The sequence below is a fragment of the Plutella xylostella genome, chromosome 13 (assembly GCF_932276165.1).
Source record: "Plutella xylostella chromosome 13, ilPluXylo3.1, whole genome shotgun sequence".
NCBI classification, from domain to species: domain Eukaryota; kingdom Metazoa; phylum Arthropoda; class Insecta; order Lepidoptera; family Plutellidae; genus Plutella; species Plutella xylostella.
In genome coordinates this window covers 3,960,506-3,987,371 of record NC_063993.1, presented here as the reverse complement: position 1 = coordinate 3,987,371, position 26,866 = coordinate 3,960,506, and the positions used below count along the sequence as shown (strand labels likewise).

The 26,866-nt window shown below is 37.8% G+C and overlaps 2 protein-coding genes across 5 annotated transcripts in view; both read left to right on the top strand.

Annotated features, from left to right (window-relative positions):
• LOC105385564 (paired box protein Pax-6) overlaps positions 1 to 12,783 on the top strand; it is a 29,857-nt gene extending 17,074 nt beyond the window's left edge. Inside the window, exons 4-6 of one of the 2 annotated variants that reach the window (XM_038112171.2) lie at positions 10,849 to 11,124; positions 11,209 to 11,393; positions 11,582 to 12,783. In XM_038112171.2, coding sequence (XP_037968099.1) covers positions 10,849 to 11,124; positions 11,209 to 11,393; positions 11,582 to 12,145 — 1,025 coding nt within the window. In that variant the 3' untranslated portion in view covers positions 12,146 to 12,783. The remainder of the gene's footprint in view (positions 1 to 10,848; positions 11,125 to 11,208; positions 11,394 to 11,581) is intronic. The other variant, XM_038112172.2, reaches the window with a different exon arrangement.
• A 6,155-nt stretch (positions 12,784 to 18,938) lies between these two features.
• LOC119693871 lies at positions 18,939 to 25,247 on the top strand. Of its 3 annotated transcripts, none has more exons than XM_048624955.1 (3): positions 18,939 to 19,345; positions 19,961 to 20,266; positions 20,908 to 25,247. In XM_048624955.1, the coding sequence occupies exon 3, from the start codon at positions 21,481 to 21,483 to the stop codon at positions 24,442 to 24,444; it is 2,964 nt and encodes a 987-aa protein (XP_048480912.1). In that variant the 5' UTR covers positions 18,939 to 19,345; positions 19,961 to 20,266; positions 20,908 to 21,480; the 3' UTR covers positions 24,445 to 25,247. The 3 variants fall into 3 exon arrangements, with proteins under 3 accessions (XP_048480912.1, XP_048480910.1, XP_048480911.1); XM_048624953.1 differs by having other exon boundaries at positions 19,958 to 20,266; XM_048624954.1 differs by lacking the exon at positions 18,939 to 19,345 and having other exon boundaries at positions 19,814 to 20,266.
• Positions 25,248 to 26,866: the final 1,619 nt, after the last annotated feature.

Genomic DNA, 26,866 nt, shown 5'->3' with positions numbered 1-26,866 from the left:
ATGCGTATTGTTGGGGGTAATGCCTATAATCTCATGTGCCCAGAGCGATCACGTCTGACCGCCGACTTTTACGGGGGATTACTCTAACTTAACATAAAACGAACGAGCTGTCATGCAACTGATGCAACCGATAAGTTTAATAAATACAACAGAAGGGCTAGTACGGGGCGCATTTAAGACATGACAAGAGTTTTGCATCGCGCAGCCTCAAGAGCGAGCGCGACGGAGAACTCTTGTCACGTCTTATTAGCGCCCTGTGCTACAGGGCCAGGAACTTCGTATTTTGTCAAGAAAGAGTAGCCCCCCAACCGCTCATACGGCGCTGCTCATTGTGTCGTGACAAGCGCTCGTTGCGTGGCGTGGCGACATACGGGACACCGAATGCGGGGTATGTCGAGGAGATGTTACATGACCTGAAATAAAATAAATATGATTATTTTCACCGTAGCGTTGTTAATTAATTAAATAAAAGATAAATGTATCTTCTTCTTATCGTATTGGTGACAAACACTAGAGCTAGACTATGGTTTGCCACCGTGGTGATAGGATCGGTCAGTCAGATAAGCGTTACTCGCTGACTGCTCAGACAGCAGAAACGGTGCGCCAGACGTATATATTATATAGGACCAGGTGGTACCTACGTCACTCGAGAACGCTCCTTTCGTGCACCCCAATAAAATATGTAAGTATTTATACCTTACATTCATATTATTTGTTTTAAACTGATAATACATAATAGGTATTATTAAGGGGATTGCATTGCAAGTATTTGCGTAGATATAGCTACAACTTTAATATAATATATATAATTATTGTTTATTGTCACTCAATTTTCTTTAACTGCGTCAAACCAGAGTCATGCTCCGGTTTTCTAAACACCGATATAATTAGTTACTTATAAAATATCATACATAATTGTTATACTTAAAATAAAATGTTGTATCACATCATAAGTCTGTCAATCAATCACTGAAGCGTTATTATCTTCGAAGAAATCGGCATTTTTATTTTAATAAAAATATAGTAATAATATGAGAAAGCCGTGCGCGTAATACCGGTGCGCTTGCGATGCGTGCGCACGACCGCGCGCCGCCGCCGCCGCCGCCGCCGCCAGCCCCTACTGGAATAAGTAGCCATTATAACTTTCGGATTATTTTACTTGTTTGCTTGAAAACCTTTGTTGTTTAAAGCCACAGTGTATCATAGTTTTTTGTAAAACCATCATTACATACATCAGGGCATTATTCAGTATAGCACGGAGGTTATATTCGTTCGTAGCTGAAAAATAGGTTAGCTTGGGGGTGTATATTGCCTACACTAGCAGTAGGTATAAGTTATAATCCCAAAAGCAATAACCACACAGTTGTTGTAGAGGTATTACGTACATAACACCCACTAGTAGACACTCTACGTAAAGCGAAACAAACTGGATAATTCTCGAAAATTCGTGAACAAGGTCAAAAGTCGGTCTCGTCGGTTACGTGCGATATCCAATTATGGGATTTGCTTATTTGAGTAGTGAACTTTAGGTATTCCGTGTCAAACCCAATTAACGGGTCAGCAGGAAAAGCCATGAAAGTGCACGCCCAAAATTGTGTCTCTACTTCGAAACTTCACCGAAAACAGGCGATGTCAGCGGATATTCGGTAATCTGAGAACAGATTCGGGGCTGACTCTAGCCGGTACATGTATCCTATTGTCTATCGTGTAATCAACACCATGTATTATATAGCTGTGAAGGTTTTGAGCAGAGCAGGCTTCAAATTCGGGGATTAAGTTACTAGGTGTAGATAGGTTAAGTTTGTTACATGCAGACAATTGTTTTTTGTTAGTGGACATGTGAATAATATTGTTATGCCATGTTTTTTTACGACGTAAAATTTGTTTAAGTACCTATAGATATGATATGATATCATTTTGTTATACCTAGTTCCTTTTATTTGTGATAACACTTACTTATTTGTATACGATTTTATGTAGTCTCTACTTACTTTTTCCTTGCGAGCTTCATACCATAATTCGCGTAAAATTTTATTTATTTTCCTATATTATCACTATGGAATTCAAACAGTTTCTCAGCATGTGTGCTTACATAATTATGAATTTTACTCTCATTAGATAAAGATCCATATGTGTACTCACAGTGGAACTAGGCACATGAGTTGCCACCTTCCATAAAATTATAATTTATATGATATAGGTACGTCAAGGTAACAAATATGCCACTTACAAAAAATAAAATTAATTGATGTCGTGTGAACTTAGATAATAATCTTCGGATAAATTACAGTTAGGTAGGTTCCCAATAGTTACCCAATGGAAACTTTAAACCATGTCACACTGCACCCAACTCTCTGTGCCAACACGCAACACATTTGGACATAATCCAGACCATACTTGTAAACTCATTACCTTAATCAAGTTAGTACTACTTAATGCGACTTAACATAGAAGGCAATACATGCATTCTTTCTTAACTAAGCCAATTAACTTCACCGACGCAAACATGCAAAAAACTCTACGTTTCTATGCGCACACGCAGCGCAGACAAAGAAGGATAGACGAAGTGCACTGTGGACTCTTTACTCTGTGTACGATGGGCGGCTTCGGAGGCCAACGGGCCAATTGCGATAATTGTACTAGCGACACCTATCCACCACATGCGTGACGATAACCGGCGCCCGCGCGGCCCAATAACCACCTAACCACCATCACAACACCAAACAACAACCCATCTTATACCCACCGCATTAAGGCCTAACTCACTCAATTAAAAACTCGAGACAAAACATGCATTGGAATAGTTCCACCGAACTGGTTCCAGGCAATTCTGCTTTACGATAGTATTGGGACCGGATTCGAAGGCGATAACGGGTAGGAAACACTGTGCTAAATTAAGACGTTCAATCGGTTCACAATCATAAAATCCGCGGGGAGCGTCGTAACTTAGAGCGGTTGATAGAGCAAACATGTCATAAGGATTCAGACTTCATTGCGTTATTTTTATGAACAAAAAAAGGATAAGCTTCAAGCAGTTCAATTATTTATTTACCTTTTTTAAGAAAATACTAAAAAGGTACAAATTTTTACAGTAATGCAGTTTAAATATATTTATATTAAGTGTTTGTAACGTTTTTTTACTCAGGTCATAAGGGATGGCTTTCTTGTAAGTTCTGTAGAACTCTATGCACAGCAGAAACACAATAATAATTATGTTCTGGAACTATTTAGCTAAGAACTCAACTGTGAACTATGCCTTTTTATATTGCTTCTATCCTATAACCCTAACTGAGACGTGAAATGGTCTATTTCCTGTAATGATCGCGTATTTCTTTGAAATTCGAATAAAATTTTAAATTAGTTTGCATAAAAGTGCGAAGTTTATTGAGACGTCATAAATGGATAGCTTATTATTTTATTATGGTCATTAAACAAGAAGCTCCTTAGGAGTGGAGCTGTGGTTGGTGTCAAAAGGGTTTCCAGTTTTTGGTGAGCTGACATTACGAGCATTTGTTGAAATGTGTTTAAAATAATTGGTCGCGCGCCTGCCCCTGTGTGTGTGAATTGCACGCGATGCCTGCGCCGTGTTTCGCGTAATTGCTCACATATTTGTCGTAAATGCCACACTTTTTTGAGTGAAAACTTGTTTTAAATATTGTTAAAACATATTTTTTTGAGTCCTCGCCGATTCCAACGGTTTTGAGTAACCTGCAAAGAGCTGCGGGTATTAATAATAACTAATAAGCAAGCTGAACATAAATTGGATTTGTACAAAGCCAAAGCCACAATACTATTGTTCCTTATCCCAAAAGAAAACAAGAAGCAAAAGCCCATTAAACCGATCACCTATGACCCAAAATATCCCACAAATTGATAATTATCACAATTAGTTCCTCCGAACTGATTGATTTGATTACAACTAGCGACAGGCGGACGGCGGCGGTGGCGGGGTTATGATTGATTCCATTAGCTCTTACTAGTGATGTTATATGACAGATATTTTGAGAAATCTGAATCCAATTGAATGAAATTATATGAAGGAAGGCTTCCTCTTAAAGTTAGTTTTATAAGACGTTTTATGGCGAACAAAGTAAGTGACCTGAATTAATCTTTGTTTTTTATAGATATGATAGATAGATGATATGATAGATCTTAGTGTAATGTTTTTCACTTTTAAATAAGTTCTAAAGTCGCGGAATATTACTAAATAAATCGAAAGAAAAAGTTTGTAGCGAGATAAAGTTTATTTAAAAAAAATTAATGAGGATGTTTGAAAATAAATAACTCTACAATATTAATTTATTTACACTTTATTGCACACAAAAAACAATTTTTACATGGAAACATTTAAAAAACATAGCTAATAATTTGCGCACAAACGCGGACTTATTGCTAAATAGCAATTTCTACCAGCCAACATTTGATTGGTGGTTATCGGTCGTATGTAATATTTACATACAATATTCATAACGTTTTAAATATTACACATTTTATATTAATTGCCACTGATTAATTAGCATCAAACTTTTCCTTAAACGGAACGGATTCGAAATGTTTCCCATCACTAGCCTCGATGACGACTCCGTGAATCAGAGAATGGCTGCCCAAAGACCACCTGCTGGGAAGGTAGCCTCACCAAAAATTATTATGACCAAGACCAAAGACCATTGTGCTATTAGACCAGGAGGAAATAGCAAATTAGTTTATAAAAATAATTTAAGTAAATTACTGCCTTGAGATTTTAAATTACCAGTTAAGTATGAGTACCCGCGATCGTTAAACAATTACCTGAATATTCTAGTTTTGAATTATATTCAAGGTTCAACTATAAAGCATAAACTCTGTGTCTCTTCTGCTTGCTGTAAAATTATATTTAAAAAAAACAGTTAATATTATCTAAACACAATAAAAGGTACTATAGATACATTACAATCATGAACCTAGCCAAAAATAGATATTAGCTTCAATATCATAGCTCTATGGTAAAATTACTAAAGAGGAATATGTAAGTAATTGAATTTTAATCAAATTTACAATAAAATGATCGCTCGCATTGTGTTGTTGATGCGAGCGCGTGCTACGGCGCGGGCGCAGCTTATGAAACCAACTGAATTGATTAACTTTCATAACTCAACACCAAAAGATATTCTTCTCACTCGTTTTTTCGTTACAATAATAAATGACTGCTTTAGTATTCAATGCAATAAGTTTAGTGCCTGATATGATTAAAGTTATTAGGCATGTATTTAACGCGCCGAATTGCGATAAAGGATTTACAAAAAGTTTTATTTTAAAATGTTTACAAAAATTGTAGGTTGGAAGCTAGCGTGAAGTGGTCTTTGATTTATACAGTATTTAGGTAATATTCGCATAAAATTTGGGCCTCTGTTTGGCAGCTTAAACACTCATTCTTTTTAGTAGCCTTTTGAGTGGTTAGTCTTTTCCTTTAAACCCTGAACGTAGATTTAAATTACGCCGTCTTCAATTAACATGATATTATTCGAAGACCACAACAAGAATTCATTTAAAATGATTATTATGTGTTTGAAGATCAGAATAAAATCGATCATCAAGACGGTCAATAAAAAATCCAATAGATATTCTCAACACCCAATTTTCTTCTTCAAACCAATATTTACCAAACGGGCGTAACAAAGGGGTCTGTCAGGCCGCCGCACCCACTCGAAAGGGATACGTTTATCGAGCGCTCTCCAGGGTTGCTTATCAAAACACAACGCTCATCGCAAGCGTCCAAATTTTAATAAGGTGCCCACTACCGCTTTTGTGAGCGATGACGAAGCAGTTTCTTACAATGGCTTGCGCAACTTATCGGGTAAAATCGATATCGCTTTACGAAGCGTTGCGGCCGCGCGGCTACTGCCTGCTTTTGATTAATAGCATTCTTCACACAAGCTCTGCGCATGCGCTTTGTGTCCGCCCCGACTCAGCGCCCGGCGCCGAGTAATTAGCACAACTGATGATGCCCCCTCTCTATGATGACTTTTACTAAACGCGTGTAAACCTAAAAAAACAATTTAAATAGACCCAGAATAATATTACAAATTTCTATTGGATTCCGTTCGTTAATTTTATGTTTAAACACGAATTTAATAGCCGCGAATCCTGTTATCTTATTCAAATCGAATTCCACGGAACGGGTGTCGGAACGCGACCGCGTCAGTTAGTCAATCGTTCAGGCGGCACGGAGCACGGAGGCTAATTCTCTATTTTTTTGACATTTACTAACAAGGCCTCGTACGTCTCCTTTGTAAGGTTGGAATAAATCAAATCGATCGCTTCAAAGCTCCCAATAAACCGATACATTTATTGATTTGTTACAGCATTAAATTGGTTCCCAGCAGCGCATCGCACCGTCACAAAGACACTTGTAATTGTAAACGGTGGACCGGTGGTTAGGACACACACAGATACACACAGACACAGCCTCATTATGATTTATAGCAGTTTGTAATTGCACTGTGTACAAATATTAGGTAGGTACCTATACATTTTTCCATATTCCATTCAAACACATTGGATATAAATTACAAAACTTAACTAATATATACCTATAGGTACCAACACTACGAGTCATTATCTTGGATAGCTAATCCATAAACATTACAAACCTATAGACAGGATACTAAAACTTTTTAACTTTTCTAAGTATCCAGATCCCAACATCCACAAATGTGTCCCAAACCGAATCCTACATACGTTAAATACAATCATTTAGCGCTCACTTGCAACTTCCACTTCACCCAACTTGCACCTTGCATTTCAAACAGTCTTCGCAGCAAATTTCTTCACCTAGAAAGCGCACGCCATCTATTGAATGGTAATTGAAAATGTTCGGGAGCGGACCCCCCGGTGTCCGACACCTCGCGCGGCTCTCTCCGCGGGTGTCGGCTGATTGCCTCCGCTCTCATCGTTTTATGTTCCTCATAAAGCCAACAGTAATTCATTTAGACGACGTGATGCCACTCATTCGTTAACTGGGGCCCTGTTCTGGTGGTGGCTTGGTTTTGGGCAACAATGTTTTGAATGCCTAGTGGCGTTGGCTAATATTAGGTTGCGGAAGTTCAGTGGGTTTTACCAAATATAGGGATTATATATAAATATTTAGAATTTGTTGCTGATGATGAATATTATTCCGTGTGTCCGAAGGCACTGGCTGAAACAGCCAACTAATGGGGAGAAAAATAAACTAATGTATGTTATTATTAGTATTATTATTTAGTTATAAAGTCCACTTAAAGGAGACATGACATCAGATCTGTCAGAGTGTAAACGCTGAAGAGTCGATCTCATCAAAAATAAACATTATTGATTTAGCGGAAACGAGCCCTGATTTGATGCGACGTGATTTTTTGGGGAGCAGTTTCTCTGAATTCTGAAGGTGCTTGTAAAACGGGTACAAAATTATGTGTAGCTGTTTTTAATTATTTAATTAAAACTTTACTTTAAATACATCATGTAGCTTCCACAGTAAATTGGGTTTTTTTCTCACTTCACGCGTACCAAGAATTACATACAAAGTAGGTTGTTAGACTTTTGATTTGTTGGAAATAAAATATTTGTATACTTATTTAAAAATAAACAAAAATCTTTTAAATTACCTGCTATTAGCATGATGTATGAACACACAGTGTCATGTAGAATTAAATTAATAAAAACTCAATACTTAATTCATAATTCATCTAAAAGTACCAGGCGAAAATAATATACCTATATCTAATACACTACTTAACTCACCTACTTCAAGAACTTTCAAATTTTCCCATAAAACTATTAAATACATAATGAGATAGTCAAACTGTTCCATGACATAAAATTTAAATATTTATGCTAAAGAGCCGTAAAGATTAAGATATAAAATCAAGCATATAAAACTAGCACCACTAGTCTTTGAATCATAATCTGTCCAATTATTAACTGTGGATGTTCTCAATTTAGCATTTAATGATGGCATCCTCATTAGAAATGCCAAAGCTCAGGCAGTAGATTCGGGCAGTATAGCGATACTAATTAGCCAGACTGAAGCCAGTTCGGAGCCAGCCGATGAACCGGAATGTTTAAAACAAATAAACAAATTCATTCCGAACCATTAGGCACGAGATCGGACTGTTAATGTCTCAATTTAGAAACGGGCGTAAATTATCAAAGGCGTGACAATTACTGTTACTTCCCGGCAATACAAACAAGAAGAGTTTCCGTCAATTATCGATAAATTAAACCCGATTAACTGGCGGGCGGCGAGGGCTTATCTCGAGACACGCCAGCTCTTAGCCAGGTCATTTTGGACCAACCATTCGGACCACTAGGCGCCTCTTCTCTCGAATACTTGGGACATGTGAACTACATTGTGTAGGTGTCAAATAAGTATAAACCGTAGTCCTAACCACGTCTAACGATGGTATTAAAGTTAATGGAAACGTTAAAGTTACTAAAAAAAATCGGTAGATTTTTTGGCATTTATATGTAGGTCACCTCACCTTAAATTGGATGGAAATTTTGAAGTAAAGGTATAAAATGAATTATATTTCCGAGTTTTTGAGTCATGACGTTTATCTGAGTCGAATAAATTTAACAAATATATAATGAAACAGGCTGATGAACCACTGTACTCATCAAATTTTAATATCTCATTTATTTTTCTCACCTATACATTTATGAGAAACGTGTCAGGAACAAAAACTTATTACCGAATGATAAAAAACTATAAACTTCGTAGGCTTCAAAGTAAAAATTCATACAAGAAGCTATTAAGAAGACCGTGGCCATTGTGGCTAATCATGATTAAACGACTTAAGACAAATTGCATGATGATGACGAGGCAGCTACGGGCGAGCCCGAAACCATTATAGGAACAATTATAGATATCGGAGTATTCACCTGCAACGCCGGATAATCATCTCCCACTTTAAACAAACATTCTAACAATATTTTTTATAATACTTTTAATTGATGGTTAGGGTATTGTGATAAATTTAATGTGTGTGATTTTATTCTTGAGACGGTTGATATTATAGCACCTGTCGGTGACATGGGATAAAAGATAGAAAGTCAGTTCTTTGCAAGGTGCTTACAAATATAGAGAAACTTTATAAAGATCCTTTCAAAATTATTGTCCACCGTAGCGTGAAATTCAGTTAGTGGCTAAATAATAAGAGCGTACGGCATTTCTATTGTCTACAACGATGATGGGACAAAAACCTCTTTTACAGTGGCACCAAAATCAGAAACCAATTTCACCGCATTGTCAGAGATCATAGTGTGTAGTTGTTTTTGTCAAAACTAAAGAGATCGATATCTCGTTGCTCCCACAGAACGATCGAATTTTCAACGCTTCGTTTTCTCTTTTTTACCGTGCGCTTGAGTTCCAATGTAATTAAAGATGCGGCTGGTAAGTGATGACTGGTCACCATTATAGAGTCAGTTGATGTTGACTGCAGGAGGCGATGGCGGCCAAGCCAAACAAATCGTGAGGAAGGCCTCATTGTGCCCGCGACATGCTAACAAAGGGCGAGCCGCGCAACCGATCATTACCTTTATACTCTATATGGATTTGTGTTTTGAGTAAATTATAACAGCTCGCTTTATTTGATGCTCCAACGCTGCTCTTGAGTGCGGCGCAACAATGCGGCTTCATTACCAACGGTGACCGATAGCAAATCCAATGTAACAGACTCGATAGTTTCGAGCACACATCTTTTATTCCACTAATTGTCTGCCGAGCTATGAAACCTCAGACATGGAGGTTCTATAATGGGGCGGCAGTTATTAGTGACAAAGTTCAACAGGAAATCTTTGGTTAAGTAAACGCGATAGGTAGGTATCTAAGCAGCGATCATTAAACAATTACGAGTATTATCGCTGTAATTGTTTGACTGTAATGACCAATGCCATTGAGTAGGCGTGATCGATACTCAATTTAAATGGGAGTAAATTATTCTAGCTTCATGCGCAGAACTCGCAGGTACCTCGCTGTGAACTTTGCCAGTCAGTAGCTTATCATAAAAACGACTGTGTTATTTGTTATAATTTTCTGTAATTACTTAACTATTCGTTCACGCGTGCAATAGGGCAATTTTTATTTCACAATTGTCTATTAAACATGGTAACTGGTATAAGTTAATCGCTTAAATGTGGTCCTTCGGCCGGCGAGTGGAGCGGATTGAAGGCGAGGCGCGGGAGTTGGTTATTAAGCGGAGTATGAGCGAGTAAAACTGTGTTGGTTGCGCTTGCGCAGTAGCCGCGCAACGAATCCTACGACGATTACACTCGGACAGGCTATGATTAAATTATGGCACTTACTCCGAGTGTTTCCTGCAAATTACACGGGATGGCTCGGCAAGGCTGCGGCGACACGCGATCCGCTGCACGCATAAAACAATATAATGGCGAGCGTTTTTAAAACGCGAGCAATGACGCATCGGTTTTAACGTTACCCGCTCATTCTTTTATGCTCGCACCGATACTACACTTGTAATTATACGTTGCCAGCCTGTTTGTTGTTACAGCATAAACGTTGGAATGTTAGTCGTGTTGCCGTCGAAGTTTCACTGGAATAACTGTTCGATATTCCTAATGTATATCCGGCATAAACTAGCACCCAACACTTCCGTTCACTGTTTTCGCACAAGGCGATTTATGATTATTACATTATTATGAAAGTCACAACGTTTAAGATATTCATCGTTGACGTAGTTTTACTCCAATTATAAAATCAAAGTTTTTCTATCTCATCTTACCAAAGTTCTTAAATACCCTCAAAAACATAATATAATGTTTATCCAATGTTATTTATAAAGGAAGGCTTATCTAACCCACCGTCTATTGTTTCAGGAGTGTGCACCAACGCGACAGCGCCGAGCGTGTCCTCAATCAACAGGATCCTGCGCAACCGGGCGGCGGAGCGCGCGGCGGCGGAGTTCGCGAGGGCGGCGGGCTACGGGCTGTACGCCGCGCCGCCGCCCTACGCCGGCTTCCCTTGGGGCGGGGGCGGCGTGTGGCCCGGCGGCGCCCTGCCGCTGCCCCCCGGCGTGCCGCCCCCCGGCGCAGGGCTGACACATGCGGACGTTAACCAGGGGTATCTGACGTCGCCTGGACGCGGGATTATCGGTAAGTTATTTTTTAAGAAAGTATGTTTTCATTGGTTGGTTTTTCGTGCTAAGAAACTTTATTAACAAGTGTATGTAACAACAGATGTTGATGGCGACGATTCCGGCTCGCTAGACGGTGAACAACCGAAATTCAGAAGAAACAGAACCACGTTCAGTCCAGACCAACTGGAAGAGCTTGAAAAGGAATTTGAGAAGTCGCACTACCCGTGTGTGTCCACGCGGGAGCGACTAGCGTCCAAGACGTCGCTCTCAGAGGCAAGAGTGCAGGTAAACATAAATTCTAATTAGCTAATTGAATATTTATAAAACCCACCGTCAAATTGTAAACATTTCAAATAAATATCGGCAGAGACAGACATTTACGACTTAATCAAATCAAAATCACCATTAAAACTTCCTATTAGAATATATGAATAACAAGCATACTAATCACATTTGTTTACCGTTACTGACAGGTTTGGTTTTCCAACAGACGAGCCAAGTGGAGGCGCCACCAGCGCATGAACCTCCTGAAGCGAGGTGGCGGCTCGCCCCCCCGCCTGCCCCGCTCCCCCTCCCCGCCCCTCTCCCGCTCGCCTTCTACGTCCCCCGCGCGCGCGCCCTACCACCCCGCCCCGCAGATGGGTGGCGAAAATAGCGCATTTAAGTCCCTCTCGCACCAAGACTCGCACGCACTGAAGGCTTTGTCGCACCAGAACTTTGATCCGTCCGCTCTGAAGGCTCTGTCGCAGCAGTCGTTCGACCGGGGGGCCTTCAAGCCGCATCCGGCTCTAGAAAACAGCGCGTTTAAAGCGCTCGTGCCGCACTCGGCCGCCGCCGCGCTGCTGGCCGCGCAGTCCATCCAGCTGGCCAGAGGGTACGAGTCACATTCAGACTCGGACGAGGAGATCAATGTGCACGATGAGAGTGAGGACGAGGGAGAGAGACGGAAGCGCGCCCGCTCTCGCTCTAGATCACGAAGCCCCGCGCGCGCGCCGCCTAGCGACCTCCCCTTGCAACTCACCAAACACGATCGCTAATGCCGATATTTTTATCCTATCTGATGGTCTCCAAATCTAAATTTATTTATTTTTATAGAAATATAAAAGCACGACAGGAAATTCAAATTAATTAGGAGGCAATCTAGTTGGACGATTACGTTGTACCTCATCATTAGATTAAGATGTGTTGAATGCTATAATTTAATGGATTTGTGAATACCTATATGTGGGATGTATTAATTTCAGGAAATGATAATAATGTGTGTGTTTATGGACATCTCCATCTTTTGTAACTTTGTACTTGTCAATTTAACAAACGACAATGTTTGAATGAATTAAAGCTAGTTTTGCGAGTGAAATGAAGCTAACTGTATTTTTATAACGACTTAAATTTCAGCACATTAAATTATACCTAATGAATGTAAAAAATATATGGTGTTTAAAAACCAAAGTACCTATAAATGAAAGAAAATTACATATTGTGTAATAAGTACCTACATAATAACTTGTATTTATTGTGTATAGTTTGGGGAAATAAAAGTTCCTAAAATGCTATAGAGCACAATATTAACAGTAAATTATTAGTATTATTACCTTAAAATGAGCTGCAGAAGCCAATCCAATAAACATTTATGTACTTATAGATGCAATTAAATGGTACGTAACATTTACAAGTACCTAATGTTCATAGAAAGAAAAAAAAATATTCCTTATTCATTTTCTTTTTAAGTAAAATTTATCAAAATGAATTTGTGGTTTATGCGATTCGATTGAATAATTAGGATTCTATGAATGTGTAAATAAAATGAAATCTGGATTTTTTTATTATAGTTATATAGATAAATGCCGTTGCCCGCTATGTAAATATATAAAACTCCTTCATTGTGTACCTATGTGAGCATTGTAAAATTATTTATTGTGTAGCTAATTGTAACATATTGTAAATATTTATCTTAATGCTAAATGTCTAGAATAAAATTGTAAAATATGTACTAGAATTATTATAATAGGCAATAAAACATTGATTAAAGAAAAATATAATGATGTTTCAAAAGAGTTTTGTTTACATTTCCTTCCATCTATAATAATTATAATTAAATATACATTAATAATATTAGCGTTTGGTAAAAGTGACCCTAATACCAATCTTTTTACCGTGTCGGTGATAAACACAAAAGTTTAACCAGGGCTTGTTACTGCAGCTTACGTGGTGATAGGATTGACCAATCATAGCGTCAAATTCGGTACTAATATTTCATAATGCCTATTTGCCTATTGCCTATTTTATGAATATTTCTGCTTTTATTCTGGAATCCTCGGAGAATATTTTAATGCAAAGATAAGGCTACGGAAAATAGAGAAAATATCTGATGAGAGGTCAAAGTAGATTATGAAGCAAACTGCATTATAATGAATTCATAATAAGACTGTAATGGTAGCTGCCCTATTCATGGCAACTTAAGTGATCCAAAGTAAATAAGATTTCTTAGTTACAGGGAGTGACATAAATTTATACGAATAGGGTGGGTTTTTACTCTTGCTGACAAAATAACAAATTTTAGTTACTTTTAATACAATGAGAATTAACGAGATAGAGTCTTCGTAAGGCGAAACATGGAATATGGCTACCAACTGAGTAAGTAAGTACAGTTTAGTGTTTTCCGGAAATCGAAAAAATGTAAACTCACACAAGAATCAAATTAGCTGAAAAAAAGCAAAGTAGGCTTATACACTCACGGGCAATGAAAAGTTTCCCCTTCACCAAATTACTTCTAAACGGAAAAGGCTAGCTTAATGCCGTCTTGTGCAACATTGAAGTTCATTTAACAGAGCATCAGGATATTACCAACTAAAATCGGTAATATTTTGTTCCAATTTTAAATTAAATCTTTGAAAAAATTGGGGTCGTTTGTTGTAGAAATTTTATGAGTGGAACTTTTTTATTGCCCGGCAGTGTAGTAGGTGGGTAAACTGCAGGCGCAGTTGCATTTACAGTTTTACACCCAGGTTCATACTACTACATAGGTACATCATTATAAACACTACCGGGAATCAAAGCTGAAGCATTAAACAATGCGGACTCGGGTGTACCTTACATATCTATGATGAAGACCTACTGTTACGGTTTTACCACAAAACTAAAAACGCACTAAACATATGTTTAACGCTGCCAAATACAATAAGTATGCATCAGTTACATAAACCGAGCAAGTCAAGCCTTAAACCTGGTTTACATTTTTGGGGTACGACAGCCAGTGCCCTAAATATCGAAATCCAGGTAGCTTTCTCCCGTGTGATTGTCGATATCCGGGATGGATTCAATCAGGACTCTTAATAACAATGGGGAAAAAACCTAATTGCCGTGCATGATATGACTTTAAATTTAAATTATAACGTTTAAGTGAAAGGATTGATAGCCGGAATAGGACGCCTTGCGATTTATGACGGCTTTTGAAGTAGGCTGTGTGAACAGGATATCCTATACAGTGTATAGGTACCCCGTAATTGATGTTGACATGAGTCTGTTGTAAGAACCTGAGAAACTTAGTTTGGCTTAGGTATCCTTAATAATATTAGGTCGTGTTTACCTGAGGACGGCGACGTCTTGGATACCTACTAATAATAAATACTCAATGATGATTATGTTAAATGATGTTTAAGTCTCTTAATATAATCATTATCAGATCTCTTGGCATAATTTATATTATATCTGTCTAGAAGGAAGGCTAAGGTACAAATAATGCATTCAACTTATATACTCATTTCGTAACGGCTAATACCTAACTACTTTTCATGGAATTACAGTTGCTAGGACGATAGTGAGGGTGAACGGGCTACAAGGGATGATACCTTGTATAATTTATGGCAGATTATTTTATAGTCAGATAAAAGTTATATGAGGAATAATTTTATTTATCAAATATCATTTATCTGACTATGAAAAATCTGCCCTTAGTTAAGTAGGTATTTCATCCCGAATGAAATCCATAGATACACACAAGCCATTCTAGATTAAAAATAAAACCGTGCAACTAAAATAATATAACGCATTTGATAATTTGAATCCGTAAATAAGCTCACGAAACGACCTTACTTAATGCAAATCAAGATTAACAACATAAGTTGAGAGTGTAAACTGCGTATGGTAGATATTACATCGATACGTAGACTTTATTCGTGTAGTTTCGTTCCTATCATTAACAAATTGCCCATGGTATGGCTAGTTTATGAGACTGCTGCGGGGGTGGATTCTGATAGCTACGCGATCCTGTTGCATTTATGCAGGCTTGTATGCGTCTCTTTATCAAGGTATTAGGTACCTATATGATCGTATAATAATTCTGAATGGTATATTAATAGACACATTAAAACCCAAAACTTTTTATTCACTGTGTGTAAAGACAATGATTTAACACCTGTGGACAAAATAATGTCTGCATAGAAGAAAACAGATGTTCACATTATCAGAGACCGTTCAAATCAGAATTCCTACCATTGCATTGCCTAAAAAACCGAAACAGTATTGCAATAAAATCCTTAGCCACAATGAGCGGGGTCACCAGAATAGGTGGGTGCTCCGATAAAGTTGTAATGTCGTGATAGCCGTGGAGTGAGGATGCGTGTATGCGAGTCCGACCAATAACAATAAATTTTGTGTGTCGTTTGAGTTGCGCCCGCGCCGAGTGGCCGGCTGCGTATTTACAAAATACCGCTGGAGTTTTAGGGTTTTATATATACAGCCGTATTTAAGATTGCTTTGGACTGTTTCTGTTTGAATTGGGGGTTTTTTAAGCCCTATCTAGGTTTTTGTAATGAAATTGAATGGTAAATATGAAAATAGTAATTTAATTTACCTACTTTTATTGAACTCGTTCTAGTTCCATAGCTTTGATTATTTCCATAGACGGTTGAAGGTAAATAAACAAAATTCGCACCAAATAAATAAGTACTGCTATAATATATTTTTTAAGTTTATTGTATAATATTACTTATGTTTAAGCAAGTATATATCCTAGTGTTTACCTAACAATATAGATATTAAACAAATTATACTGTCCGCATTGTCTTTCGCACTACCTACCACTTTTTCCACAACACCCAAGGTTAACTGGAAGATAATGCTTTTACCATTAAGTTCGCCTATGTACAAATTAAAATATGTGCAATATAGAATTTAATCATAATAATATGTGCATCAATTTATCTAAATTTTTACATTCATCCACTCTAGATTTTGCCAATACGCTCCGGGGCGCCTACCTCGGCTCCCGAGTCATGTGACAGGCGCAGATACCCTCGATGGAGACGTCTCCCGGTGGGAACTGGCACTGCCGACCGGAGCTCGCATTTCGACATCCAATACCGACGATTTTTAACCGCTCGTCAATAAAGAGAGGCGTTGTAAGTTGGTTATGTTAAGTGTCTTTGAGTTGGTTGTGTTAAAAGTTTGACGTTGCAATCTGTGTATTGGCGTTTCTATGGCGTTCACTATGAGTTGGTAACATTCCTATGGGCGTTGCACAGGGTGGAATTTTATAATGCCACCTGAAGTGGAAATGCTTTTAATAATGTAGATAGAAAATTAAGATAAAGAAAACTTGTACTTTGTATTTATCCCGTACCCAGTAGATTTATACTTGTACGTGCTTCGAAACGACATTTAATTCTGCATTCGAATATACTGTTTACTTACTTCCTATACGATCTACGGGTCCCCAAATAATTAAAGTGATAACATAAAAGTGTTTTTTTTTTTAAAATATTCCATCCAAATAAAGCTATAAATAGGCACTAATACTTACCGTAAACAGTGAAAATATGAAATTCTTATCACATTCGCAAAATTAATTTCACACGGATTCAAATTTTATGCACCACGGTAAGGGAACATGACATCATTTTCACATAAAATCTTAAAATCTCGTGTAATTCTTATGCAAATTGACTGAGCAATCATATCAAAATGCCTTTTACAAAATGTAATCCGGACAAATACGAAAAGAAAACAAACAAGAACATAAAATGGAGATAGGTACTTACTGAAATTATACCTTTGTCAGCTATAAGGTAGGTTTTTAAGTTGTAGTACTAAAACAAAGTAACCTTTATTTATTTAAAGGAAAATGTCGTATTAATAGACTTTATTGTTATACTTTTGTCAAAAAATAAATGCTATAAGTAGGAAGGTGATTAAAAAAAATACTTGTTATTATATTACAGAAAATTTATAATGAAAGTTGTGCATTATGATGAGTACATTCACTTGTCAACGGGATAGCCACTAATAAATAATCACCCTGTATATTATCAGGTAGGTAGGTGTAAATATTAACGAAAAATAAAGTAATTGAGTAGCTCGTAAAGGAATGGTCAGGTTTCCGAGATAAGTTTTATACTTACATTGAATCGTAATCAAAGAAATAAGTTTTATGACACTACTTTTATAAATAAAATTAAATAATTTGGTAATGGCTATATTGAATTAGCCTATATGTTGCTTGAATATCCGGATAAAATTATGGGTACGTACGTAGGCAGTTATCATCATAAGACAGTATTTGTGGTATTTGTTGATGGCAACACAGGTATATTTTTAATTTATTGTTTATGGTTACTTCCGTATCCTATACTGTTACAATAATACTGCTGTACGGTGCTCTTGTGTTGTGATAAAATAAAATACTGTCTCACTGTGAAACTTTGGTTTTAATGAAGAAGACCAGCCAGCCAAAACTACAGTCCACGCAACATACATTGGTCCATAACGATCCGACGGAGTTTCCTGTGCGAAAGGACAGCGAGATAAAATTGCACACAGGAGCCGCAATGCGTGCATGCAGCAAGAACTAAAAAGGCGGGAGGATCAGTATACTTGCGAAATCAAGCTATCAAGTATCTGCGAAATCATCCGAACGTCATACAGTGATATATTTTCGACAACTTCAAGATAGGAGTTGTTGCAATAAATAAGAAATAGCATCAAAATAATAAACCAAGAACAATTCCCGCCATTCCAATTCATATCGCGGCAAGAGAGAAAGGGAAAGAAGATAGCATCGCAGTGTTGCCAGTGGCAGATAGTCAAATATAACACGAATCAGATCAAAAAGTAACATTTTCCCGAGAAAAGTAACATGACCTTTTTAAATAAGGAAAACGACACAATACTTATTATGGCAGTTTATTATACAAAAAGTAAAATAATGTTCTTATCCTATTCGGTAAAATTTTAAAAAAGCAAAAACATACAGTCAATGTCACTCAAAACTTATTTTAGTTGGAAACACGACTTGTTATTAAATTACTGATTCCATATAAAAAACGAACTCATTTATTTTTATTGGGTTAAAATAATGAATGCAACATTTACTTAACAAATCACAACGCAAATTCCAAAAAAAATAACAACGACACATAGGTAGGTACTTTGAAAAAAGTACCGAATGATCGATTCGCTGCTAGCCAGACAGAACTCACTTGTTCGCACGCCAAGAAATCGGGATTCAAGATTGCGAAATACACTCGACTCACGCGAGTGAGTGAATATGCGGCACGATGAAGTTGAAAGATTTTCACACCGTTAGTCAATTCACAAAATCAAGTACAAGCCAACGTAACAAACAAAAAAATGTATCATTCTTGGAGGCGTTTCATTAAAAAAAAAAAAATTCCTGTAAAATCTAAAAAGTAACGCAAATATAACTAACATATTGAGTCGTGTAACATGGAGGTAACACAAGAGGGTCAAAAGTAACGTAAAATGTTACTTTTGTAACATTCTGGCAACGCTGTAGCATCGTGCCAGTCGTCCCACTCGAGCGGCGAAGACGGAAGACGGAATCAACAACGAGACGTGGGAAGCGACCATCGTCCAATCACGTCGCGTCAAAGAACTCCGAGTCTGCAGCGGACGAGTCTCATTGGTTCATACCATACGTCAAGTAAGAATAGTTAGGTTGGCAAGCCTGCGCTGCGTTTGCGAAACTTGCGCCCTCTAGCGGAACGGCGTATGCGACGTCAACAAATTCGCCATCTTATTTTATTTGGCGTGGTGGTTGCAACAATTTGTAATTTGCTTTCAATTTTCGATTTCTAGTGCAAGGTTTAGCTGTAAATAACTGTAATTGTAAATAGCTAACATTAGAGTCGCAACAAATACGATAAATTGTGTAATTTAACTGTGTATCATAATGGAGGAACAACTAAAAGCTCTAAAGGCCCAGAGAGGCTATGCAAAAGGTATTGTAACGCGATTGTTTTCATTTGTAAATAGCGAAAATTTTAAGTCAAGTGAAGTGGAGACTCTCATTACAAAAAGAGATAGGTTGACAACCACGTTTGCTGATTATGATCAGCTTAATAAGGATATTTTGGCATTAGACTTGTCAGACACTGAGGATGTTGGTGAAGTCGAGGATAAATATTTTCATTGTTTAACTGTGTTAAACCAAAGCATTAAGTCGCATAGTAGTGCTAGTGAAACCCCGGAGTCAGGTACCAGTAGCATTTCTAGTAGGACAAAGTTACCAAGTATAAACATTCCAAGTTTTTCAGGTAAATACTCGGAATACGTAACGTTCATTGAGATTTTCAAGTCAGTCATTCATAATGACAAATCCCTAGACAATGTACAGAAATTATACTACCTGCGATCTTACCTTCAGGGTGAGCCCTTCGACTTAGTAAAAAATTTACCACTTAACTCAGCGAGTTACGAGGAAGCCATGCAGTTGTTAAGCAAAAGGTTTTACAACAAATATCAGATAGTAAACGAGCATGTTAACACCCTGTTAGACTTGGAAAAGTTGCCCAAGTATGCAGGCGCTAACGATTTAAGGACTTTTGTTTCAGTAGTGAACCAGACTATGAGCGCTCTCACCAATCTACAGGTGAATGTCGATGACAAAGACCCGTTTTTACTGGGTATTCTGCAGCGTAAGTTAGACACATACAGCTGGAGGTCATATCAGCTGGAGAGAAACCTGGAGAATGACCCAACAGTTCAAGATTTCCTCTCCTATCTGGAGAGGCGAGCTCTTGCTTTGGAGAACACCGATCACAGCGAGACAGCCACATCTGGGAAACGGCAGCCGGCAAGCTTAACAAAGAGTAAGGTTACTCTGGCAACAACAACCAATTCTACAATGGAGTGCTTATACTGTAAGTGTACCAATCACAAATTATATACTTGCCCAAAATTTAAATTACTAGCTACCCAAGACAGAGTGTCATTTGCAAGAAAAAATAACCTATGTAACACATGTTTAAATATACATCCTGGCAAATGTAAATTCCACTTTAGGTGTGGGCAATGCAAAAAAAATCATAACACACTGCTCCACCTCGACGAAGAAAGTGGCCCAGGATCAGTAGTTCTCCTTTCTAGAGACTCTGCAACTGATATATTAATCCCAACAGCACGGGTCAAAGTATTTGCGAAAAATGGACAGGAAGTTCATATAAAATGTATCCTTGACTCCGGTTCACAGGTGTCACTCATTACAGCAAGAGCCGTTGAGGTCTTGGGCTTTACACCCGAGCAAAACAATCTAAACCTCATCGGAGTGGCTGGGAACAATAATAAAGTCAGCTATTGTTTACCATTGCAAGTTCATTCATTGACAACTAACTTTAGTACCCTGGTGGACTGTCATGTGGTGGAAAAGATCACATGCAAATTACCACAGTCACCAGTAGACTTAAAAAACTTGAACATCCCTGCTGGTATCACCTTGGCAGACCCGTCATTCAATCAGCCATCCGAGATTAACATGCTAATTGGTGCTGGTGTATTTTTCCAGGTGTTGCTGCAGCTTGAGGAGGCCCAACGCTCGCCTTCAACCAACCATCAGCTACCATCTTCATCTCCAAGCATCATCAACACTAAGTTTGGCCATGTCATCGCCGGAGCATTAACAGATACCATTATAAAGGATCAGGTTGTATCTCTTTTTTGTGCTAAATGTGAATCAGATGTAAGTGACAATATAAAAAAGCTTTGGGAAGTGGAGAGTGTGCCGGAGTTACTAAAAGAGCGGGATTCAGAGCAAGAGTTGGCAGAAAAATTATTTGTAAGCTCAGTAAAGCTTGAAAACAACAAGTTTACTGTTGACTTACCTTTGAAAATAGAAACCGGCAACATTAATGAATCTCTAGGCAACTCATTTGACCTAGCATTACACAGGTTTCTCAGTCTAGAAAAAAGACTGCAAAAGAACATCAATTTGCTTACAAATTATCAAAAGTTTATTGATGACTATGTAGCCCTGGGGCATGGGCACTATGTAGATATTAACTCATACAATTTCAATGAGGATCCAATTTATTTTGTGCCGCATCATTCGGTAATAAACGAAAATAGTAAAAGTACGCCCATGAGGGTTGTATTTGATTGTAGTATGAAAACAAATAAAAAAATATCTTTAAATGATATTTTACTCAATGGACCTACAGTGCAAAAAGAATTGTTTGACATTGTGCTATTGTATAGATATGGGGAATACACTTTGAGCTCTGACATTAAAAAAATGTTCCGCAATATACTGGTAAACCCGGAGCACACTTCACTTCAGAACATTCTGTGGCGCAATAACCCTAGCCAGGCTATAAGGTGTATTCGTCTTGATACCGTCAGTTATGGTATGAAATCTTCAAGCTATTTAGCTACGCGCTGTTTATTTGAGCTTGCAAAAACCCACGAGCATGACCTGCCTCTAGCATCGTTTATAATAAAAAATTGTACGTATGTCGATGACATTATATATTCATGTTCGGATTTAAACCAATTAATTGAAGCAAAACGGCAGTTGTGTGAAATGTTAAGTTATGGGAGCTTTAGTTTGCATAAATGGGCTTCTAACACACCCTCTATATTGGCTGACATACCAGAGGCTGAGCAGCAATTTAGTCAGCTTGAACTTCAGAAAGGTAACTATAGTATGAAGGCTTTGGGGCTTAATCTTGATGTACAGAAGGACTGTTTTATAATAAACAGCCCAGTGCCTTTCAATGAGGAGGTCATAACGAAGAGGGAAGTGCTTAGCTACATATCTAAATTCTATGATCCCTTAGGTTTTGCGGGTCCAATAGTTATAAAAGCTAAAAGTATAATATCAAGGATTTGGTCTAATAATACTGCTTGGGATGAACGTATTCCAGCTGAGCTAGCTGATGAGTGGCTTCAATTTGTTAGGAGTCTAGCGGCTATGCAGCCTATCAATATAAATAGGTACATTCCAACGAAAACAGCAGTAACTGAGCAACTAATAGGTTTTGCTGATGCGTCCAGTACGACGGGATACGGGTGCTGCATTTATCATCGTGTGGTCGACAAAACAGGTAAGGCTAAATTATACCTACTCTGTTCAAAGTCGCGAGTTAACCCACGCGCGAACCCCCTAACCATACCTAGGTTAGAGCTAAATGCTGCCTTGCTTTTGTCCACTTTAATGGAGAGAGTGTATAACACTTTGCATGAAAATGTAAAAATTGATGATGTGTACTTATTCACTGATTCTAAAATAACTTTGGCTTGGATTCAAACTGAAACAACTAAACTACAAGCTTATGTATCGAACAGAGTAGGGGTAATACAGCAGAAAACTAATAAGTGGCCCTGGCTGTATGTGCCATCCACAGCTAACCCTGCTGATCTCATAAGTCGAGGTATAAGTCCTCAGGAGCTTCCGAACAGCGCCCTCTGGTGGGAGGGGCCAGAGTTCCTGCAATCAGAGTACAAATTTGAAAGTAAAGACTTAGATCTGCCTGTCAGTTTGCCAGAGATGAAGAAATCCAAGACCACACCACTGCCTGCTAAAGTGGTACTTACTACAGGTATCGAACAGGACATATTATCTGAAATTTTAAATAAATATTCAAATATAGATAAAATGACTAGGGTGATAGCTTATATCCTTAGGTTTTGTAATAACTTAAAGAGCGGTACAAAAATTCATGACAAAACACTAACTCCTGATGAGTTACAACATGCGTTGCATTTAATAATAAAGCATGAGCAATCTATTTATTTCTGTGATGAAATAAACTCATTGCGAAAGGGCAACTGCGTGCGAGGACCCTTGAAATCTCTACATCCTTTCTTAGATAAAGACGGCTTGATCAGAGTAGGGGGGCGACTTGATAACTCGGACATACCGCTATCGCAAAAACATCCTATCATCTTAGCTCAAAAATCACGAATAACTGAACTTATTATACAAAGTGAGCATAAAAGGTTATTACATGCCGGGCCTAAATCGCTTCTTGCTAACTTAAATCAAAAATATTGGTTAATAAATGGAATGCGACAAGTAAAAAAGGTAACTCATAAATGTTTGGTTTGTTTTAGGCTCAAAGCTTGTGCAGCGAAGCAGCTAATGGGATCCTTGCCTCCTCAGCGAGTCACACCATGCAGACCATTCCAGAAAATAGGCATTGACTTCGCTGGGCCTGTCAAAGTAAAAAATTCGCGTGTTAGAAAAGCTATTATTAGCAAAGGTTATGTATGTATATTCGTGTGTTTTGTCACGAAGGCAATTCATTTGGAATTGACCTCTGATCTCACTACTGAGGCGTTCCTTGCAGCCTTTAAACGATTTTCAAGTAGACGAGGCCTGCCCAGCGAGGTATTCTGTGATAATGGTGGTTGTTTTCGAGGAGCAAGGAACCAGCTGGTGGAACTGTATAAACTTAATAGTTCTGCTGATCATCAGGGACTTGTGCAAGCATATACTGCCAAAGAAGGCATAAAGTTTCATTTCACACCTAGCTATGCACCGGTGTTCGCTGGGCTTGCAGAAGCCGCTGTGAAAAGCATGAAATATCATTTAAAGCGCATTGTGTTAGATGCTGCATTAACTTATGAACAGTTAAATACTGTATTATGTCAGATAGAGGCTGTGCTAAATTCACGCCCTATTTTGCCCCTCTCTGAGGATATAAATGATTACTGCTACCTGACTCCGGGGCATTTCCTTATAGGCACGTCTCTAACTATGTATCCCGAGGTAGATAATTCTGAAACTAGGAACAATAGGCTAAGCTTCTGGCAACAATGTACACAGTTGCAACAAAGGTTTTGGAAGGCTTGGTATAAGTACTATTTAAATACTTTGCAAAATAGAAGTAAGTGGTGTCAATCTATGCCTAATGTAACTGAAGGTTCACTAGTTCTTATGAGAGAGCCCAATTCTCCACCTTTGGTGTGGCCCATGGCACGGGTCGTGAAAGTATTCCCTGGAAATGATGGCAAGGTCAGAGCCTTTCAGTTAAAAACAGCTGATGGTAAATTGTATACTAGGTCATTGCAGAGCATAAGCGTTTTACCTATTGAAAAATGATAATAAATAGATATTTTTTTATGGATTTAAGATTGTTTCATTGTATGTCATTGATACTACTAAGACTATGTCTATTGTTGTTATGAATAGGTACTTATAGTTAAAAATTAGTTAAGTTGTTTGTATAATGTAAAGAATTGCAACCTTAATTGCTAGATAAACGTTACTATAGTTAAATGTGTGCTTACCTTATATAAAGTTTTACTACTGATTAAGATTTAGTAAAATGCTGTTATATACTTACATACTTGATTAGCATTTAAGATGCAGTTAAATAATATTTTGTTAAATTAAAGTATATGCCTTACATGTGTGTTTACTGTTGAAATTAGTTACATTTAGGTGCATAATCGTTATAGTTAGATTTACTATTATATACTTAAGTACTCTTCTATATGGTTATAGTAGGTATTCATAAAATATGTTGGTTAGGTAAATACATAAATTAAAAACGGTCAGCTTTGTTTATATAAACTTTATTTTCATAACTTGTTGTTCGATAGGTATCTTTCAAGTTAGAGTTGACATAATATCTAATGTACAAAAAATGCCTAAGTAAATACTATGTAAACTATGTTAGGTATAAGTGTTTAAGCATGATTGCACTTTATTTGGTCATACAAATGTTATCTCTTGAGTTAATTTATCGTTTGCTCTTTCTTGGGCGGCAATATGTTGATGGCAACACAGGTATATTTTTAATTTATTGTTTATGGTTACTTCCGTATCCTATACTGTTACAATAATACTGCTGTACGGTGCTCTTGTGTTGTGATAAAATAAAATACTGTCTCACTGTGAAACTTTGGTTTTAATGAAGAAGACCAGCCAGCCAAAACTACAGTCCACGCAACATACAGTATTAATGGTGGGTTCCTTATTTTCATCACAAGGAAGAACAACAAACACTCACACCTTGTACTAATGTACTCCCTTGCGGGGTAGGCAGAGCTGCATTGCTGCACCCACTTTTCGCCAGTGTTATATTAGTCCCAATGTAATAGGGGGCGGGTCTATTGCCATTTTACGGGCACATTCTAGACCCGCGAACAAATATTTGTGTTTAAACAAATATCTGCCCCAGCCGGGAATCGAACCCGGGACCGAAGAATAATGCAGTTTTATTAGGAACAATGCTCATGAGTCTCACGTTCACTACGTAATATTATCGTAACTCGTAATTAAGTGAGATTTTCTATAAGAGGTGCCTTTTACCTAAGTTATTCAGGGAAATCGAACCATTTAGCCCAAATATATACATGTCGCAGGCATCTGGTTTAATCTCCTGTTCGATTGAACCGCTAGCCCGTTCATTGGATGACGCTACTCAGTTGAATGACTAAAGAACAACTCGTCAAGTGGTTGACTGTAACGTCCAACGTCTTGACTGAACGTTATTCAGCGAAGTCGTTAAATGGGATATAGTATAGCAACTTTGTAATGGCTGGTTAGGATGAACATGACCAGACAAGAGTCAACAAAAAGACTATGTTACAAAGCTCTCATCTCAAAAATTCACTAAACAATAACAATAAACGTACCTTGATATTGTTGTTCATAATTTTCAAGTTTCAGCACATTTTTTTCTTTCAAAAAATATCCGCCGGCGGTGTAATAATAGGTAAATCCATGTTGTACGCACGCACTTTAAAGCTAATTTATTTGCAAAAAATAACAATACAAGTGCTTTTTGTGTCAGCTGTTCGCTGTTAGACGCCATATTTGTTTTATTCACCACCTGACTGATTTTAAGTCCGCTAACTAGTTGGACGTTTTGTGACGCTTGTACAATCAACGTTCGGCCTAGTCATACAACTGAATAGCGTCATCCAATGAACGGGCTAGCGGTTCAATCAAACAGGAGATTAAACCAGATGCCTGCGACATACATAATAGGAAAAGGTTTTTTATAACTGCTTAATTGATTTAATTGCATTGAGTTTGATTTGAGTTTGATTTGAGTTTGATATTCGTTACTCCCAGCTTTCATATTATCTTGTAAATGTAGATTCTACATCATACCACATATAATAAAATTATAAGTAGGTATAGGTGCCTACATTTACAAATTAGACACCTTATATCAGTAAAGGAAGTAAAAGTCAACCTCATTTTCGTTCTCCCTATAAACAAAACACGACACGCCTAGCCACCTCTTCAAAAAGTCCACGGCTAGAAAAAAAGATCGGGCCATAAAATCATGAGTAAATTCGAAATGTAAGCACATTAAGTTATCTCTGGAATTATCGGTGAGTGTGCAACAATATTTATTTGTTTCTCGCGCGGCCGAGGTCGGGCTTGTTTCTACCCAATTAGGTGGTTATTGACGCTTTACGGTTATCTGGCTAATCTGGACCCTTTTCGGCCGTATTCATAGTTGGGAGGTAAGTATTCTTTAACTAAAGTAGTGGCCCACTGTCTG

Excerpts from the sequence above, each read along its gene's own strand:
- LOC119693871 (XM_048624955.1), top strand. The coding sequence starts at position 21,481 with ATGAGGGTTGTATTTGATTGTAGTATGAAAACAAATAAAAAAATATCT.